Source organism: Phaseolus vulgaris, chromosome 6 (genome assembly GCF_051622355.1).
Source record: "Phaseolus vulgaris cultivar YP4 chromosome 6, ASM5162235v1, whole genome shotgun sequence".
NCBI classification, from domain to species: domain Eukaryota; kingdom Viridiplantae; phylum Streptophyta; class Magnoliopsida; order Fabales; family Fabaceae; genus Phaseolus; species Phaseolus vulgaris.
The window spans coordinates 26,855,796-26,876,989 of NC_143503.1; the positions used below are offsets into that span (position 1 = coordinate 26,855,796).

Genomic DNA, 21,194 nt, shown 5'->3' on the forward strand with positions numbered 1-21,194 from the left:
CTCCTTTTGAGGTGATCTATGGGTTTAATCCCCTAACACCTCTTGATCTTCTTCCTATTCCCCTTCTTGGAGATGTCTTGTGCAAAGATGGGGATGAAAAGGCTTCTTTTGTGAAAACTTTGCATAAAGACATCAAGAAGAGAATTGAGAAGAAGGTTGGCAAGTATGCTGAAATTGCCAATAAAAGGAGAAAAGCTTTGTTGTTTGATGAGGGCGATTGGGTTTGGCTTCGCTTGAGGAAGGATCGTTTTCCTACCCAAAGGAAGTCCAAACTAATGCCTCGAGGGGATGGACCTTTCCAAGTCCTCAAGAGGATTAATGACAATGCTTATGAGTTAGATATGCCTGATACATTCTTAGGTAGTCATACTTTTAATGTTAGCGATCTAACTCCCTTTTCTGTAGGTCTCCAGAATTCGTGGTCGAATTCTCTCCAACTCGGGGAGTATGATGGAGATCAAGCTCAAGAGGACATGGAGGCCAATCAACAAGATCAAGAAGAGGTGGAGGCACAAATGGAGGACGCCCATGGAGGTCAAAGTCCACCTCAAAGGATTACAAGAAGCATGTTCAAAGCTTTGGGAGCTAGAGGACATTTATTTTCTCTTTTTGTAATTTCTGTAGTTGAAGGTGCTTAGAGGGAAACATTAGAGGGGGGGGGGGGTGTATTAGTAGATAGGTGTAGGTGTAGTTTTTGGGAGGTGTCATAGTAGAAAAAGGTCACACCTCCCATGTGACTTGTTTTTTGTGGGAATTTCAAATGAGTTTATTTGAAATTTCCCACCTATTTTTCAGCACCTTAGGCTATAAATAGAGGTGCTTCCTTTGTAAAATTCAGATTGAAATTAATCTAAGAAAACTCTACTCAAATTTTGAGTGAACTTTGGAGAGCTTTTGGAGCCTTCTTCTCTAGTCTTATCTTGATGGATCATTGGAGTCCTCAAGTGGCGGCATCACTCTCATCTAGGAGCATTCCACACTTCTAGTGGCGAGATCATCCAACATTCTTCCATCTTCATGAGCACTCTCTTCTCCTTCCTTTCTTCTCTTTCAATTGTTCATGTTGTCTTGTGTTCTTGAGTTTTTTGGTTCGGTTTTTCTGTTTTTCCAGCACCTATGTTCTGTTCTTGCCTTTTAATTTCAATTCTGTTCGGTTCCTTTTAGTTTCTCCTCTTTTTTGGTTCAATTTGACTAAAATTGGTTCATCCAAATGAGTTTGGGATTTGGTACTAGTTTTTGGTGAGTTCTTGTCTTAGAACAAATGATCCAACTCTAAGAAAAGTGCCTCTATAATGTCCAACTCAAGGTGATTCCTAAGAAGGTCAAGAACCTTTCTCTATATGGCTAGTGGAATCACATCATTATCCATGTGACTTAAAGAGTAGGTGTAGGTGTAGTTTTTAGGAGGTGTCATAGTAGAAAAAGGTCACACCTCCCATGTGACTTGTTTTTTGTGGGAATTTCAAATAAGTTTTATTTGAATTTTCCCACCTATTTTCCAGCACCCTCACACTATAAATAGAGGTGTGGGCTCTTGTAAAATTCAGATTGGAAAATAGCAATAGAGAAACTCTACTCAATTTTTGGAGAGAATTTGTGAGAACTTGTCTTCTCCTTCACCTTGTCTTATCTTGAGTGTATTTGGTTCTCTCAAGTGGCGGCACTAGCTCACTCATCTTGGAGCCTTCACCATCCAAGTGGCGTGATCATCAAACCAAAGCATCCATCTCCATAAGTTCTTCTTTCTTTCATCTCCATGTTCATATGAAATTCCTAAAACATGTTTAGCTTCTTTTTGGTTCGGCAATTCTGTTTATTTTCAGCTTTGCTTCGGTTCATAGTTTCATTGGCTGTTTCTATTTGTTTCTTCTTCAATTGTAGCTGATTTGTTCGGTGCATTTCTATTCTTGATCTTTTTAATCGGTGCTTTTTCCTTTTTACACAATTTAATCGGTTCAATTGGCAATAGATGGATCTTCCATATGAGTTTGGTGTTGGTGCAAGTTTTGGTGAGTTCTTGAAACATAGAACCTTGATCCAATTCTATTAAAAGTGCCTAAGCTATCTCCAACTCAAGTTGATTCCATAGAATGTCAAAGAATCATCTCTTCTTTACTAGTGGATTCATATCACGGTGTCGAGCCGAGTGGGCCTGGTATGATGTCGAGTTGAGTGGGCCCGTGCCGATGTCGATTCGAGCGGTCCCGGGTCGATGTCGAGTCGTTTGGGCCTGAACCGTTGTCGAATCGTCCATGCCCGAGACGGTGTCAAGTCGTGTGGGCCTTGGCTAATGTGGAGTCGTTCAGACTTGAACCGAAGTCGAGTCGTCCGGGCCCGGGCCGATGTAGAGCCGAGTTGGTCCGCGTCCAGGTTGAGTAAGCTTAGGCCTAATTCTAACCTAGTTAGTTTGTGTCCATATCAAAATGGATTTAATGTAATTGACAAAGTGGATTTAATATAATTAACAAAGTGGATTTATTCTATTTTTAATCCACTTTAAATGGATTTAAAAAAAATCGAAATATATATGATCTAGTTAAAGTGGATGTGGATTTTAAATTCAATCCATTTATTTGGATTTGGATTGGATCTAGATTGGATTTTGAAAAATCCAATCCATGACCACCCCTAGTGGCACATTCCTACACACTTCCTTGAGTGTATGAAGATCTACTGCTATGTTTTCAAACACATAGTCCAGATGATGACCAAACAATACTTCATCACACTAGGAGCATACTTGTCCAGTGAGTCCTCCAACATTATGTTACCATGATTTTTTTATTTTATTTTTCTAGTATCTAATATACTAGTCCGATAAATGTAACATATATTCAAATGGATCGTCATTCTTCATTTTATTCCTAATAGTAATTGATACCATGGAAAGCAACAAATGCCATACTTCATAATTTTGTTTTTTTATCATTTCTATAATTCAGAGTTAAGAGTGTTAACTTACGCAACAGCAAAAAAATTACATTGAATCTCATAGAATAAGCATAATCAAGGGCAGCAATGGCTAAATGTTCGCTTTTCCTGCCAAGATCCTGTGATCAAATTCAAGTTGTCCCTATTCGTTTGTGAACCAGGTAAGGGCCAGAATGTGAACCTGGTATTCCATAGCACATTAACATGAATTAAATTCTCTCATGGATGATAGGTCGAGTGTTGCTCCAAAGCCATTGGAGAGCAGAGCCATCCAGCAATGATGAAACCTGTGATACAAGATTAAAAAACAGAAAGTTTGAGTGGGTTTTTGGGACAGGTGGCTGGAGAAGTAAGGGGACTGAGCAGACTGCACAAAGCAGGACTAAGGACGGTTCCATTCCGTGGACAGCTAAAGAGAGAGGGTGATCAACACAAACACAAGCATGCTCTATGATGTTTAAGTATTCTTAAACTGTTGAGGGGCAGTGGAATTAAAAATAGTATTTTAAAGAACCATAAGTCTAAGGATCGGGCAGTTATAAAAAAGCAAAGCCATGGAATACGTTTAAGTACGAGATAGGGAAAAAGGAACTAAGGAGAATCAAAACCACAACAAAAAGCAAGTCTTGGAATACACTAGAAGGAAATCTAATGTACCTAAAATAGACAAAGCAAAATACCTTTTCCCAGACTAGTGAGTGATAATTGTTAAGCCAATCAATCTCAGCAGCCGATAGCAGAGACAAATCAACCAATTTAATCTGCAGGATATGCCCAGGTTAGTAAAAAGAGTACAAAAAGATATATGGCTCGGATAGAGTTTCACTGAGAAGACAAAATGAAAACTGAAAGCATCACTTCAAGTCCTCATAAATTATATTAAAATATAAACAGACATTCAGAATGGAATGAGCAGCCAATTCAAGTTAATGATAAATTTCTTGAGGATACTTTCAGCAATGCAGGTATGTAGAAAATACATAATTTTTAATTTCTGGGTAGTAATTTACCTTTTCTTGTGCTTTATAGGATTAATATTCTATAAAAAAAATCATAATTGATTGACTAAAAACCATTAGGCACTGAATTGTCCACCATCAAAGAGGCCTCAATGACCGCTGTGACTCCCTTTTCAACTCTTATTAAAAGAAAGGACTGTTGTCACTACTACATTGGTATAGAAGCATATTTAGATCAAAACTTATGAGAGAATAAGCTATTTTACATCCTCAATGTCCTGATGCTGAACAATAAGCCTACAAGAGGCATTTTACCTTACACAAACATCACCCAAAAAGAAGAAAATAAAGCTATCAACTGCAGCAACAAAATTATGAGGAAAAGATGACCAACAGGCAACGACATACCTGAATGGGTACATAAGTAAGTTTTTCAAATCCTAGGTATTGGATTCCCCCAAAACGATTTGGTGTCTCAACATTTCTTACATACAGGAGATTCTGCAAGCCAAAAAGTATCATCATCATGCAAATCAGAATATAAGACAGTCAAAATGTTATTTTAACAGTTAGGAGAAAAAAAGGAATAGTGTGGGACAGTATCGTGGCACTTTCTTCTCATTACCAAGTGATGGTAAGAATAATGAAATATAGAAAATCTTGAATCAAGCAATTCACTGCAAGTCTCTTAAAAGACACTCATGGTTGATGGAAAGTTATGCAATGCACACGTGAAATTGAAACTGCCACTTAGTAACCAGTAAGAGAATCTGGAAAATAGCAATCAAGCTTCATAAGATCTCAAAAGAAAGCCTTTCATTAGAAATTTAGGATACTTCTTGAATTCCTATACCCCTCAACTTTCCTTAGGCGTAAAGGGTAAGCTTCTTAAAGGAGATAAAATTACTACAAGTATTAACAACTAATAAAACTAATTGAATGATAATCTAAACAATACAGCAAAACTGGAAGCTAAAGTTAATATTTCAAAGCATATAAGATAGCTTAGAAGAAAATTACCTCAATCCGAATACCAAAGGCATGGTCTTCATAATAGCCAGGCTCATTGCTAACTACCATGCCCTTCATTAGAGGGGTAAAATTTCCAAAACGGTGACTAATACTTTGAGGGCCTTCATGAACATTTAATGCAGCTCCTACACCATGCCCAGTCCCTGAACAGATGACAATTAAGCAAAATTGTTCAATCAATCAATGAATCCATTCGCTTTTAAGAAAATAACAGCCCTCCATTTGAAGTAGGAACGTACCATGCCTGTAGTCAAGTCCAACTTTCCAAAGAAAGGAACGGGCAAAAGCATCCAGCACAAAACCAGGGGTATTTTCTGGGAAGACTGACTGATCAAGAGCTATATGGCCCTGTAATAAGGTATATGGGTTTAGGCAGAATTATTTAAGAAGGTCAAATTACCAGGACGGAGATGTTAAACATTAATGACAGCCATTTTGCATCTACTCGAAAATAAAAACAAATTTGTATGATTGACGCATAACCTAGATTGCTGAGAATTGTGAGGACATTTACATGAATAAAATGCAGAAATAAACCCAGGAAAGAGGTGCAAGCAAGATACCTGCAAGACTCGGGTAAAGCATTCTTTCTCTCTTGCAGTAGGCTTGCCAAAATGAACTGTCCTCGTTATGTCAGTTGTGCCATCAACATATTGAGCACCACTATCCAATAAGAACAATTTATTGGCATCCACAAAACTACAGCTCTCTGGTTCTGGTTTGTAGTGTATGATAGCCCCATTTGGACCAGAACCTGAATGAACCAATAAAATGCGCAAACTATTGGTCAAAACAGAGGAATTGTACTGAAGTCTAAGAGAAATAAAAATATAAATGGAACTACTGGTAAACATAAGTACTATGAGGAATAATAGCAACGTATTTTTATAGAATTACCATATCTGTTACATAGGATTACTAAATGATGTTCCTTTACACTCCCTATTTATAACAGGAGGTATGTTTTTTGAATTTTTCCGTAAAATAATTGGCAGTTAAATAAAACTGAGGAAAAATTACGGCAGTATATTTTCATGTTTCTTTTACCATAATTCAATAGAATATATTAAAAGAAACTGACAGTCTACCACTTATTGTGTCAAAGCTAGTATCCAGGAAATCAGCTTGTTTTGAGCGAAAGTCAAGAAGTTTATCTGAAACCTCTACTTCTGTCAATGTTCTATCCTTGGTAATTTCTGTTTCTAACCAATCCCAGAACTGAGCAAGGGCAGCAGCATCCCTGGAAATGAAAAGATAGAACAATTATATGTACATGTATATGCATGCTTCTGCTTGACAAGTACATTGCTTTAATTTAACATTTTGTCAAACACCTATGAATATCTAACTGGAGGAAGAATGAATTATGCAGCCAGTCAGTCAGCTACATGAAGAGCTCCCATTCAGAAAAGATCATTAAAATACAGATATCGAAACACGCAAAAACCATCCGCAATAATCCTCACAAAGGTAAAATAGGCTTACCTTAAATGACAGTTTTGCATTCCTTCAAGCTCTGATTCGTTTTTTATGGCCTTTGAAATAGAAACAGGAGAGACTTTATGGACAGCAAAGGGTAAATCCGAGCTCTCAATATATCCATCAAAACTATTTGTCCTGGTTTTGTGTTTTTTCTCCCGGTTCTGATAATATTTGTCGCAGGCAGCTCCATAGGCATTTACAATAGCAACATTAACAGATGAAGTGTCCAACCAAAGAGGAGCACCTTGTGCTGCCAATCTTAAAATGAAAATCAAGCTCAATTTCCAAAGCCATGATGCTTTTAAAAAGAATCATAAAAATATGAATGAATTTTCCATAATCACCTTTCGATTTCAGATATAATTGAATTGTAGGGCCTGATCTGTATATTAGCTTTCTTCAAGTGATCCCTCACCTCTTCAGTAACTTTGGAATCATCTACAAATAATTTTGCTCCAGCAATCTCCACAATCAAGTATGCATACACAACAGGTGAATGCGGAATATCATTGCCTCTCTTCAAAAGAAAAAGTCAAAATGTTACTCTCACTGGGTGAAACATTTGAAAAAAGGAACCCATAAGTTACTTTTATACTTAGATCAAAGCAACTTTAATAAGATCTTGAAGAAGGTTTACAGGGATATGTGATAGTATAAACCAAACCATCAGAATATCAAGGAAAAGAAGGTGCAAATAGTTAAAGATACATTACCAAGTTCAACAACCATGCAATTTCATCAAGCATGGAAATGACAATTGCAGAAGAGCCAGCATTGACAAGTTCTGACCTCAAAGATGACAATTTTGATGCAACATCTAAACCAGCATACTTTAAGTCATGCACTCTAACTGGATTATTTGGAGGTTTTGGCCTAGATTCTTTCCATATTTCATCCACAAGATTTGAATTGTACAAGTAAACAAGCTCATGATCTTTCTTAGATATAACCCCCTTAAGTTCCTCTGCAGCATCCGAAGTAAAAAGAAACTGCCTCCTTAACAATATGGAAGAGAACATTGTATTAGAAAAAGAAACCAAAAGAGGGGCATGCAAGATCGAAAGGGGAAAAAAAAGTTTTTAATTGTTCAAGGTAAGTATAAAGATAATACTTCAACATGACATTCAGGATTAGATTAACAATTACAACAAATAACCTAGGCTTTGTTTGGATAAAGAGTTCTTCTTTAGAGGAGAAGAAAATAAATAGAAATAATTAAACATATTAAACATAATTCTCCATAAGCTAAATTTTAACATATGCACAAATAAGTTTTGTAAATCTTTGATTTAGCTTCTCTAAAAGTTGATTTTAACTAGTGTGCATAAACAAATTTTAATTTATGGAAAAAGTTTATTTAATTTTTTTCTTCTTATTTTCTTCTCCTATTTATAGAAAACTTTATCCACACATGACACTACTACTTAATTGGCTACGCTGAGAATACAAGATTGTTCATATGACCGGGCAATAAATAAAGAGAACTTCAGTTTGTTTTGCTGAATGTTAGAATGAAGAGAATTAAACATACAGTTTGCAATAAAAATAGAAAACAATATTTAACGAAATCAGCATGCAACATAAAAAGAAGATATAAATGCCCCAAAGAAAACTCACGGGATCGATGCCAACTCTGCCACCTGGAGCCAAAACCTCATTGAGCCATTCACTCGCAGTAGGGACTCCTGGGTTTCCTGCTCGCATTAAAATCCAATTGGAGCTAAGCTGCTTCTCCGCCTGTGAAATGATAGAAAATAAATCACAAAATTAGTTCAATTCATTCTGGATGAAGATGAAATCCGCAGCTGGAGTCCAATAAAACCTAACCTGGAGAAAATATCTGCCATCTGTCCAGAGAGCAGCTTTGTCCTTAGTAACCACAGCAGTTCCAGCACTGCCAGTAAAACCTGATATGTAGGCTCTCCTCGTATAACACTCGGCAATGAACTCGCTCTAACACCAAATTCAAATTATCATGTATATACACCCGGGGTCTGTTTGGTTAGAGTGATTTAGGAAGAAAAAGAATGAAAGGATGAAGACACACAATCCAAAGGGATGTTTATTTGAACATTTTCTATTTCCAATTTCAAAGAAAACAAAACACAAAGCTGAAAATATGTCTGGTTGAAGATTAGAAAACATTTTCTTTGAATAAATTTAAAAAATATGCCAAAAATTGAATAAGAAACATTTATTCATTGTCTGTATTCTTTATATTTTTTCATTACGGGTAACCATTAAAACCTCTTATCATTACTACCAAGCCCTTACCAAACCATTTAATGGTTTCCATCCCTGACTTCAGAACATTGGTGACAGTGTTTGATAAAACATAAACTTCGTTTAGGTGACCATAAACTCTTGCCCAAAAGCTAGTTGGTGTATTGTCATGTTTTCAACACCAGGGAGGAACCTTGACAAGCAAGGTAACAGTGAGTCAGGAGGAAAGGCACTAGATGCGAAGGTAGGGGAAAAAGAAGGAGGAGTGATACCAAATTGACTTAAGAGACTATTCACTTTAAGGGGAGTGTTTACAATTGTGTACTTTCGCTAACTAAGTAACTTAAGAGACAATATTGATTACTCATCCTTCTTTTTATCAAAAAATCGTGTTCATTTTCTATTTGTTTTTCATTCTTTCATTTTCTTTCCTGAATCAAGAAAATCATTACATCGACAGAGACATTGAAGCAGAGGAAACCTGGTGAGCGTCTTGAGAAGGGATGACGTAGGCGTCAATGTCGACTCCAGGTTGGGAGAAGAGGCGTCGGAGCGCGGTAAGCTTGGCGTCAGGTTGGGATTCAGCGAGGGGTTTTCTGATTTCGGAAGAGGGTTTGACTTTGAAGGAACTGCTGCCGCAATTCCGAACGGTGAAGGAAGGTTTATTGGATTTGAGATTGAAGAAAATTGGGTTTGGGCGTGAGAGGAAGAGAGGGAGGGGAAAGAACAAAGAGCGCGTTGAGAGTGAAAGAGGGGATGAAATCAGAGCGAGTTGCATCGTAAGTTGATAATTTCTGCCTTTTCAGAATTGGAAGAACAAATTGCAGCGATGCAAGAATTTATAGTTCTCACGCGATAACGTTCTTTCGTTCGTTAATAATAACAACCTGAAAAAACAATGAAATGTTCTAGTAAATTAAGGTACGAGAAACATGTAAAAATCAAATTATTATTATTATTTAATATTTCTTTAAAAAAAAGTGAGTGAATATTTTATTGCGAGTTAGGTATGACAAATATGGTAAAATTTATAAAATTAAGATACCGAGAAATGGATGTATATATTATATAATTATGAATTATATAAATTGATAATAAAAATTTATGTGTATAAATATGTTTTATATTTTTTTTAAACAGATTTTTTTTTGACTGTTTTATAAAAATTTGTTTTTTATTTTTATAATTATAATAAATTAATATATTTTTATTTTTAAAATTATATTAAAACTGTATTAAAATTATCAAAAATCTAACGTATAAATGTCAGTGTACACACTATTTAATAATTCCGAGTTTAATTGGGAGAGAAAATAGATTGAAAATATTGGCTCTTTTTTTTTTAAAATATAAAGTACCTCGGAGTTGGAGAGCCGCACTACTACACCCATGAGCAACGCAATGATGGTGTCTCCATAACTATCACTCAAAGCTTCAAAGGTGGTTTCAACTTTCAAGCTCAGAGTATCGACCATGGCTATCATCACAGAAGAACCAGAACCAGAGCTACAACAGCGACAACAAGAACAACCCCGCAAACCCAAATCCAAACCTCCCTCTTCTCCACCACCCCAGAGCAACACCGATAATAGCAACAACAATCCTTTTTCTTTCTGGTTCTACTTCATTCTCTCCGTTTCCCTCCTTTCTCTCATCTTCGTATTCACCTCTTCCCTTTCTCCCCGCGACCCCAAAGCCTGGTTCCTCACTCTCCCCACTTCCCTCCGCCACCACTACTCCAACGGCCGCGCCATCAAGGTCCAAACGCACCCCAACGAAACCCCCATCCAAGTATTCACCTTTCAAGAGGGTCTCACATCGTCTGAAAACGTAGTCATTGTGCATGGTCAGGGTCTCAGCTCATACTCCTACCGCCAGCTCGCCAAATCTCTCGCCGCCGAGGGAGTGCATGTAACCACCGTTGACCTCCCCGGACACGGCTTCTCCGAGAAGTCCGTGGAGGTGTCTGTGGAGGGGGTTGATGGGGTTTTGGGGCGGTTTCAGTACGTGTACAGTGAGATTCAAGAGAAGGGTGTCTTCTGGGCGTTTGATCAGATGGTGGAAACCGGTCAGATACCGTACGAGGAGATTCAAGCGCGTATGTCGAAGAGAAAAGTGAGAAAGCCCGTTGATTTGGGTCCAGAAGAGATGGGGAAAGTGTTGGGGGAAGTTATCGATTCGATGGGGCTTGCTCCTGTTCACTTGGTTCTGCACGATTCCGCGTTGGGGATGAGTGCTGATTTTGTTTCTGAGAGGGCTGAGTTGGTGAGGAGCTTGACGCTTATCGATACGGCGTTGTATGGGGCTTTTCCCCTTTGGGTGCTGGAGGTGCCTGTGGTGAGGGAAGTGGTGTTGGGGGTTTCTTTTGTGTATGCTAAGGTGGTGGCTTTGTGCTGTTCCAAGAGGGTTGATGTGGTGGATTCGGATGCTTTGAGGATGTTGTTGAAGGGAAGAGATGGGAGGAGGGCGGTTGTGAATGTGGGGAAGAGAGTGAATTCCAGCTTTGACTTGGCAGAGTGGGGTGAGGGATTGAAAGGTATGCCAATGCAGGTGCTGTGGTCTGCTGGCTGGTCTCAGGAATGGAGTCAGGAGGGTGACCGGGTTGCCAATGCGCTTCCACAGGCCAGTTTTGTTACACATTCTGGAGGCCGCTGGGCACAGGTGAGATCAAGATTTGTTTTTGCTTTGGTTTTTGTTGTCATGAAGAGATTGTTTAACAGAATTGAAATGGATGATGGGATGAAATTTAAACTGGGGTGGTTTAAACTTTACATTAAACTAGTAATTTATGGATTCTGAAGTTGTCATCTTCTCTCTAGTTTATGAGTTGGTTACGGATGATATTGTTGGTAAGCCTTGATCAGTTGCCAAGTAACTTCAGTATTAGGTTTTGTGTTGCTGTGAGATGTGATGTGACTATGCTCTGATGCTGTATTATGTTGATCTAAACTTTCTTGAAGACTCCTGCTTGCTGAATTTTGAATGAGCTTTTTTATATATTCAAGTTGTCATCGAATATAGATGTTAACTTTTCAACTTTTTAGTTCACCTAGTGATGAAGCTATTGGTTATGCATGCATTTGAACTGGCCTGTGTTGTTTTTTGCATGGCCAGTTTTTGTGGGTTATGGTTTCTGTAATAAGTCAAACGCAGTAGCTAAAGTAGTTCCCTTTTGTAAGGTTTGTTAGTGATGTGGCAGATGAAGAATTCATAAACCTCGAGTCAACTATAATGATTAGATGATGAACAATTTATTGTATTTTATATGATCATACAATATGCTTAAGTATTATATGTGGGTTTTTCCTAAATCCTAATTCGGTGTGAAGCATGAACCATATTCTCCAACTTAGCTAGTGTCTGGCTTTGCAAACCTCTTCCATGTATAAATCTGCTCAGTGTTTACTGTTTTTAAGTTCTGGAGGAGTTCTATATTGCTTTTCAGATATCTGTCTGTCATTGTAATTTGTTGTAGGACTAATTTGTTTGACGAATTTGCTTGCTATCTGTTACAATAGAAATTTTTTCCAGCAACAATAACTACTTGTTGTGAATATTTCCTTTCGATACTGTAATGTATGCACTATGGTTCATGTCGTGGGGAACAAATCCATCATAGTTGCTTCCTGAGAGAAGCAAGGTATCACTACCAACAGATATTAAATACATTATGGTAAATCATAACGCGTCAAATTAAATATAATCATTCCTTGTCTCGTAGAGATTTTCTATATAAAAAATATAAGAACTATGCAATCATTTCCCCTTAGTAGATTAATCCTCATTTCAAGAAGAATGATCTTGGTTCCTCTTGGAAGAGAATGTGAAAGTAGGAGATCTGAGGGATGGGAAAGAAATATGTTTTTGAGTCAATGAACTATTTTTTGGTTTTGCCTGAAGATGCAATAATTAAGAAATCTTTCCTGTTTATTTTCGTATTCTGTCCACTCATTATACTATCTACTTATTTTTCCATATCACATAAATTTATTATTTTACCATCTAATCTCAATGTTCTTTCCTTTTGTTGTTGAAACTAGGAGGATGCTGCAGTGGAGATAGCTGACAAAATTTCTCAGTTTGTGTTGTCATTACCAAAGTCTGTCAGGAAAGTTGAGCAAGAGTCCATCCCAGAGCACATACAGAAGAAGCTTGATGAAGCAAAAAGCAGTGTTCATGATCACCACCACCATCATAGTCATGGTCATGATCACCACCACCATCATAGTCATGGTTATGATCACTATGATGAACTATGATGATGCTCATATCCATGGAGCCAATTATTATGAGCTGGGTCATGGACCTCATGGTTGGTGAAAGTGAGCACTGGATATTACTAGCTAATGTTCACACTTGCAGATAATACTCTACTGCTCATACATTGTATTAGTCAAGAAGCTTAAGCTTGCACCATGCTAGCTAAAGCCTACATGTTGTACTTTATTTATTTGTACTGTTTTACATTTTCAAAATCTTCAAAGGGTGTCACTCGTAACAACAATTACATCACTGAGCTATGCTCTACTTTGGAGCTACTTTTTGAGTTTTGGATTTTTGAAAGAATAGATTTTTATCAGTGTAATTGAGATATTTGAGTAATTTAGATAGCTGATTGTGTGATATTTGTTACAGTGATTAAAATTCTGGTTGCAAAAAGCTAGAATTATTAGAATATGAAAAAGGGGCATTCCTACTGTTTTGACAGGTAATATGATGAGTGATAGTGGTAAAGTATTAAAGTTTAGGGAAAACTTATTGATCCATGTGATAACTTTATTGTGTATTGAGCTGAATGTCTGGTAAAAGAGAATGTCCTCATAAAAAAAGTCTTACAACTCTCCCTTTCTCTCCCTCTCTTGCAATCTAAGAACATACTAAAATTACTATTTTTATGCTTTAACTTCGATATTTCCATGTCTCAGATTAATTAATAATCATCAGATTTTTAAACTAATAATCATTATCAATTCCAAAAACAAAATAAATTAATTGGACAATGTTACAATTAAATTTGCCAATAAACTTAATTTATTTTTTATATCACATCAAATTGATTGATAATCCCGGTTAAAATGACTAAAGTGTTACTCTTAAAAAAATTATATGTAATATAAAGTAAACTATGAATTTAAAATTAAAAATGTTTACAGTTGAAAAAGGTAAGTGCATGGATGCGTTTTGAAAACCATGTAAATCTTTGTACATGTGTTGAATATTTATTGGAACCCGTGTAGTATTCCAAGATAATTGATATAAAAAAATGTGTTTTACAATAGTGTAGAGCTCATCAATGCTTGCACTAATAATATGATAATCAATTTTTTAAGAAAATAGATGAGTAAAAAATGTTTTTAATAAAAATTAATTAATTACTTATAAAAGTTGTATAATCACTACCAAATATGACAAAACTTAGGTTTAATTCCACATTTTATTATTTACCTATAATCAGGGTGTGAATTTTATCCCTACAGTTTTTTTTTTTACATTTTTCCATCATTATTCATTAAATATTTAACTTTGTGCTAATGTGTTATGAAAAAAAAGTTTTTAAAAAAATTAAATAACATCAAAAAAACTCTATTTATAAACTATGTAACAAGATGACAACCCTTTGTTTTTTTTTCATTTTTTGTTTAATTACAAGTTTTACCACTTCATTTTTTAAATTTTGTACTCCAATTTTTTTTGGTCTATTATATTATCATATTTTTGTTTTTTCATATTTTATCAATATGTTGAATGTTTATCGACTTGTTTGTTAACACGTCAAAAAAAAAAATAATAAATGAAACGACATCAAATCATATTTTGTAAAAATGCTAATTATTTTTTCATGACTTATAAATTTACGAAATAATGATGATAGATTTGCAAAACGTGGAATTAAGTTTCATTTGTACACAACAAGACGTTGTAACATACAGGTAAAATACGTAAAAAAAATTAAAAAAATCTGATAATAAGAATTTTGGGTCATAAAATTTATTAAATAATATATCAAATGTAAATTAAAATTTATTATATAATTTTACCGTGAAAAAAGAGATACGATATGGTAAGCAACATAGTAATGAAAAATAAAAATATTGTAAAAAGTAAAATAAGGACTGATCAAGTGCTTGCAATCTAAAAACTAGTTTCCAATAAATCTGTCAAATAGAAAAACTCTCTTTTTCCTATTGATATACTCGAAAGTGTTTCTTATCATTTCTCTTTAATTCTACATTTTTAACTATCAAGATTTTTAATCTGTCTGCAGTTAGATAAACTAGTTTTACACATGAAAATGGACATCTTGCATTGCAACTCTGTAATATCTGCTGCATCACAACCTATGTATAATATGTTCTTCTACTATGTTTCAGACGAGGTGTAAGCCTTCTATAAGAATCTGATATCTAGCCATTGGCACTGTCATGAAAATCTCAGTCCTATTGACTGTATATGAACAGAGTTGGTATCCAAATGTTTAAAACCAATCGACATTTTGGCTTGAACCTTTGGGTTGCCTCTGTGGTTTTTGATATCGGTTATTCTCAAACTTAGCTTTATTTATAAGTGAATACAGCAAATCTGCATCAGCTGATGTATCATAGGGTGCTTCCAGTATACTGCAACATCAACCAAATGGAAACAAGAAATTCATGGAATATAATGAAACTCCGGATTCTCTGATGAATTTGCAAAAAATTGCCACAGAAATTATGGCATTTTATATACTAGTGAAGATTGATGGAAAAACAAGGCAAACTTGTATCCTTTCAATTCTGTCAGAAATAATACATCAACAATATGTAATCCCGCATCTTACCAGAAAAGTTTTGGTGGATGATTAAGGTTACCTGTCAAGTAGCTCCTCCAAGAGAATTCTTTGTGAAGGGGTTACGTAGTAAATGCAGTTTCTAGGGCATTGTCCAACAGCACACTGAACTGGGTAATCATCCCCATGACCTTAAATGTTTGTTGATGGTGGCAATGTAATTAGAACTACGAATAAAATGATGTTTACACAAAAATTTAAAACTAGGTGAAACATATGTCATTCTTTGGCATATGCCTTGCTCAAAATTATGTGACTGAATTTCAGGTAAGAAAACCTTGAGAAGATGCACGTGCTGTTCCAGTTGAAGAGGCGTATGTAAAAGCATGAGGGGCTCTTTTCACACAGGAATTTGAACACGCTACAGAAAATTTAATTTTGTAAATGAAATGGAAAAGTAAATATATATTGATCAGTTCCTAGTTTCCAAGAGCATGTAGTATACACCGATAGTACTAGAAATCTAGCAAATTCTCTTCCTATCAGAGTTTTTTTTCTGCATTACAAATTCGAAGGGTCATCTTCTATCATCTATATAGAAGAGACACGAATACTGATACAACATGGATACAGTGATACAACATGGATACAGAGATATGTAAAAAATTTTAAAATATAGAACACGAAAACACAGATCTATATATTATATAATTATGAATTATATAAATTGACAATAAAGATTTATGTGTAAAAGTATGTTTCAGATTATTTTTTGAAGAAGAAAAATATTTTTTATGACTGATTCATAAAGATTTGTTTCTTATTTTAATAATCATAATAATAATTTATACAATAAAATTTGAATTTTTCGAAAATTAATGTAATTTTTTCTTTTTAAAATTGTGTTAGAATCATGTACTACAATTGTCAAAAATTTAACAAATACTTTTTAAATTGGACATTTAACAAATATGTGTCCTACAGATTTCATACAAGTGTCATTGGATTGGATACTCACACGTCATTTAAGACGTCATAGATCATCACTGTTCTACAGTATAAGAACCCGAGAACAGAAGAGCATAAAGTAAAATTGGAGGGCATGTCCCTTACCTTTGCCGACACAAAGCAGCTGGTTAACAAAAAGATCAAAAGCTTCGCACTCTGGCGTGTCAAAGGGATCTAAGCATTCACTAAAAACGAAACTCCGAATGAAAAACAGAAAACAAAGATTGTGGAAGGTTTCCAATTTCAAGAAGTGAAAAGTTAAAGAAAAGACTGAAATCATCACTACCTTTCAATTAATTGTGATGGGGTGCAGTTGGATAGGATCCGGTAGGCTTCAATTACGCGGCGAATCATAGCATCAGAATGTGTTGTGTTAGAGTGTCTGTTGAGGTCTGGATGGAACTGCTTCACCTTTGGGAGCAAGAGAAAGCGAGAAACAAAGATGAATGAGTAGTGAAATTGGGATGAGGGAATGGAATAATGATGTTGGTGACGGCGGTACTTTGGCTCGAAAAGCAGCTTTCATATCGGCGGCGGAGCAGGGAGGGTCCAGTCCAAGGACGGCGTAAGCCGAAGCAGAGGACAGAGGACCATCATCGTCTCTGCGACTGCAACTCGCTTTTGTCTTCTTCTTCGCAAACTCTGGAAAACCGCCATTTCCAAACACGAGAGATGTAGGGATCGTTATAAAGCTCAAGCTGTTCATTTTCGCTACTCTATTTGTGGTCACAGCTACACAATGGTTGCCAATAGCACTTGCTCTTTCTATTTTTCTTTTCTTTTATAATAACTATTATAAATTAAACTCTTGTGGAGCGGGTATCAAACTGAAGTGGGTCGCTGAAAAAACGCGGAGCGGGCGGGTTGCTTTCAATCTGTTCTCGCATCATTCACATAACTTTAAAATTAGAAAAAATTTATCTGTACTTTTATATTTTTTTTTATGTAGCTTCATATTTCACATTGTTGAAAATTTTAATAAAATCATACTACACTCATAAAAATAATACTATAAAACCATTTATCTAATGTATATAAATAATAAAAATTTAATTTTTAAAAAAAATATTCTTTTAAAAATATTTTTTATCCGTGGATCAATTCTTATGCCGAAACGGGCTACAAAAATTAGTTCACAGATTCGAACCAACCCGGAGACAGGTATCCACCCGCTCCTGACACAAGTGCCACTTGAAGCTACCCTTTATTTTGAACTAAATTAAACGAAAATTGGTTTTCTTTTCTTTAAAATAAAGTATTTCGATAGCAGCTTATTAGTTACCATTAAAATCTGCGTTACCTTTTAAAGTAAAACTTCAATTATAATTAAAAAGTCCAAAAATCACTTTTAAATTGTATGTGAGTTTGAGTCAACATTTTTTTAGTAATTCCTTTGGGTCATCGTGATCTTGCATATACTACTTGGATATATTTTTCATAATTTAAGCAACTTTGAAAAACTTGGGATTATTTGTGTTTGGTAAAAGTGAAGTATTTTAAACTTTTTCAATTAATGAAAGATTAGTAAATTTGCATCAAATAATAATTAAGAATTGAGATCACATGAAATGAAATAAAAGAGGAAGCTAAGAGTTTGGGGTGCTCATGACAGAATGTAATATACTTTTATAAACTTTTATTTGTATTTTAATTTTTTATAATTAAAAATATATTCATTAAAGCACTTTTGTATTCTTAAAATAATCTCAATTTAAGATACACCTATGTCATTTTTTACATATTTGAATGAGATTTTTTTAATAAATTTAAAAACTTTTGTTAAAACCTGTACGTTAATTTAAGAATAAGGATTTGTTATGCATGACATGCATACATATATATTCTCTCACTCTGGATCAATACAGAAAGAAAACATTACATGCCGTTTCTATTCTTCTCTCTCTCTGTGATTCTCTAAACCTTTCATGGTCTTTCATGGTATCACGAGCTTCTTCTTTTTTTCTCTCTTTCCCTCACCATGCTGGCTTCTCTCAAGAACCAGTCTTGCATTCATTTTCTGGAAAGTCTTTATCGGATTCTTCCCTCCAATGGTTTTGCAGTGAATTCTGTAAACTCTCTGCTATTCTTCTTCACGAGCAACAATATCAACGTCTTGTTGTTTCGTTATTCGGGTAGCAATATCAAACCAAATATGACGAGTAGTGGGGTTTTGAGCTAAGCCTTTAGTAAAACTTGAAAATCTTAATGCTATAATGATTTTTAAATCCTCCTAACTATTATCCTATTGCAATAATTCTTGCAATAATTCTTGCAAGAAGAATGTCCATGTTGTGGCAATTCTACCTGGTAGAAGGTAATGTGTTGCTCCTACAACACGTCCTTGTACAATGCTCAAGGCTTTGGGCTGCTTACCAGGAGCAACTTTTAATTTATTATGTGCCTAAACAATGGATTCAATAAGTTCTTGCCAATAACCACACCTGCTGAATAGAAACATTAAACTAAAAGTCCATACAAATGCAGATAATGAAGAACCATACAAATGCAGATAACGAAAACTTAGATTTGCTTTATCAGTATCAATAGTGAACTACGAGCAAATAGAAACCTTTAAGAGTATCAATAGGTAACAAAACATGAATATGATGGACCAAATAATCCGTAGTTCCTAATGGAATAGGTAACAAAGTAACTTCTACTAAATTTTCACCTCCCCAAATAAAACTGGTACTTGTTGCTGCACCTAGGGCTCTTATACTGATATGAACGATCGTGTGTAGAAGCGTCTAGGTCCTCTCGTAAGAGATTTCGAAGAACGATTAAGCTTTGGACAAAGGAAACCTTTAGGTGGCTTCCGATTATACCAAGAACAAGAACAAAGATAGAGAATTGAGTAAAGGAAACAAGGTGCATATATTATTCATATATCAAATAATAGTTCAATACTCTATTTATAAGTACTAAAGATTACAAATGATAAAGATAAATGATAGAAAGATAAATGATAAAATCCTAATAAAATCCTAACTAATTAAATAAATGATAAAATCCTAATAAAATCCTAACTAATTAAATCCTAAAACTTTAGAATATAACAATGCCCTCCCCACAACAACATTCTTGTCCTCAAGAATGGAACAATTGGTACTTTACAGGCCTTTTGTTGACGGGATTAACTCCCTGAATCAAGGGAATATGATGATCATGGCCTGGTCGAAAATGTGGTAATTGTTGTGGTTCTGGAAAAACATTTGCAAATTCGTGGAATAGATTCATGAACTCAGTTGGAATTTCCTTTTGTGCGGCATATGTAGTCAAGGAATGCAACAACATCTCCTCCTTTGCACCAATGTGAATCATAGATAAATGCACATCTTCAAGAAAAGCTTTACTCAATTGTTGCTTGGGTGTAGGTTTGATCTTGGGGCCATAGAGCCACGTAGAACATGTCGCCTTCCTTGTATATTGAACTCCATAGTGAGTTTGTCGAAATTCCATAAAATATCGCCCAATGTTATGAGCCACTCAATTCCTAGCACTAAATCGCAACACCCCAAAGGAAGGAGTAGCATATCAGCAGTAAAAGTTGTGTGCTGAATTGTCCAACTAAATTTTTTGACCACAGGAGATATCTTGATCTTTGACCCATCTGCTACCATGACATTCAAAGGGGCAATCGTCTCAATTATGCACCCATATTTTTGAGCCATTTGGGTATCTAAGAAATTATGAGTGCTGCCACTATCAATGAGAATATGTAAAGGTCGTTTTTTATGATATCCAGTTATTCTCATAGTTTTGAACAATGCGTAGACTGAGATTTGTGGCTCCTTTCTTTGCAATAATTCAGTCGCGTCACTAGGAGGACGATCAAGGGGGTCATCTTCTTCCTCCATCTCCATGACGTGAAGCTGTAATTTCTTGTGTACCCTACTGTGCTCCATTGAGTAGGGTTCATCACAAAAATAACAAAGGCCTTTGGCTCTGCGTTCCGCTATGAACTCTGACGTTAAGTGGCGATTTGGGTTGGGTGTGGGGGCCACATTGATTGGAGCAGACGACGACAGTGGCACTGGTGCTGGACCCAAGACTCCCCTATCTAAGTTGGCTATCGAATTGCTTGAATGGGCTGCTTCATACGTCCTAGCCAAAGTAAACGCATGTTGTAGAGATGTAGGCAGGAACATGCGTACCATCATTTGGATGTCTTGCTTTAAGCCACCAAGGAAGCAGCTGAGAATATGATCATTAGCTAACTTCAATCTTGTAATGATTGAATCGAACTCTTCATGATAGGCATCAACGGAAGTCTTTTGTCGTAGACGCATCAATGCAACCATAGGATCATCGCCAATTGCACCAAATCGATCTTTTAGACTTTTGGTGAATCCTGGCCATGAAGGTGCATCCATATCTAAATTAGAGTTCATAAGTGCAGTATGCCATTGCAAGGCCTTGCCTTCTAGATGCACAAGTGCCAATTGTACCTTGAATTCCTCTAAAGTCTTGTCAATGAGAAAATAATTTTCGCATTGATAAATCCATTGGTTAACATTTTCGCCATTGAATCGAGGAAAGTTGATGCGTGCCAACCGCGTGCCACAAACATAAGAAGACCCCGTTCGAGGTCCGCGCGTTTCATGTGAGGGTCCATGGGAGCGTTCACCTCGAGATTGAGTAAGTAAATTCTGAATGGTGTCTTTCATAGAAAGAGTAAAGGTTTCCTTCAACGTAGTCGCGAGTTCCATAAACCTATTATCCATCCTTTGGGAGATTCGATCTTCCATCTCCTTAGTAGCTTGAGCGAAGCGTGTTGAATCTGCCATTGAAAG

The 21,194-nt window shown here is 35.8% G+C and overlaps 3 protein-coding genes across 5 annotated transcripts; 1 reads left to right on the plus strand and 2 right to left on the minus strand.

Moving 5' to 3' along the window:
• Positions 1-2,902: 2,902 nt before the first annotated feature.
• On the minus strand, positions 2,903-9,561 carry LOC137831696 (Metallopeptidase M24 family protein). 2 transcript variants are annotated; one of them, XM_068639478.1, is made up of 13 exons: positions 9,109-9,561; positions 8,232-8,357; positions 8,022-8,141; positions 7,118-7,393; positions 6,749-6,921; positions 6,408-6,662; positions 6,011-6,162; positions 5,486-5,676; positions 5,162-5,270; positions 4,911-5,065; positions 4,299-4,391; positions 3,612-3,692; positions 2,903-3,218 (listed from the first exon to the last, which is right to left on the minus strand). In XM_068639478.1, exons 1-13 carry the CDS (start codon positions 9,403-9,405, stop codon positions 3,141-3,143), a joined length of 2,106 nt encoding a protein of 701 aa, XP_068495579.1. In that variant the 5' UTR covers positions 9,406-9,561; the 3' UTR covers positions 2,903-3,140. The 2 variants fall into 2 exon arrangements, with proteins under 2 accessions (XP_068495579.1, XP_090159197.1); XM_090303071.1 differs by having other exon boundaries at positions 7,118-7,400; positions 9,109-9,540.
• A 433-nt stretch (positions 9,562-9,994) lies between these two features.
• On the plus strand, positions 9,995-13,102 carry AXR4 (alpha/beta-Hydrolases superfamily protein). The gene is given in 3 exon segments (XM_068639479.2): positions 9,995-11,288; positions 12,668-12,880; positions 12,882-13,102. Coding segments are annotated over 3 exon segments (1,467 nt in total). The 5' UTR covers positions 9,995-10,100; the 3' UTR covers positions 12,948-13,102.
• Positions 13,103-14,905: 1,803 nt separating this feature from the next.
• LOC137833508 (Chaperone DnaJ-domain superfamily protein) lies at positions 14,906-17,212 on the minus strand. 2 transcript variants are annotated; one of them, XM_068641853.2, is made up of 6 exons: positions 16,904-17,212; positions 16,688-16,812; positions 16,507-16,586; positions 15,731-15,814; positions 15,476-15,584; positions 14,906-15,244 (listed from the first exon to the last, which is right to left on the minus strand). In XM_068641853.2, exons 1-6 carry the CDS (start codon positions 17,105-17,107, stop codon positions 15,103-15,105), a joined length of 744 nt encoding a protein of 247 aa, XP_068497954.2. In that variant the 5' UTR covers positions 17,108-17,212; the 3' UTR covers positions 14,906-15,102. The 2 variants fall into 2 exon arrangements, with proteins under 2 accessions (XP_068497954.2, XP_090159895.1); XM_090303769.1 differs by lacking the exon at positions 15,731-15,814 and having other exon boundaries at positions 16,904-17,174.
• Between the last annotated feature and the right edge of the window lie 3,982 nt (positions 17,213-21,194).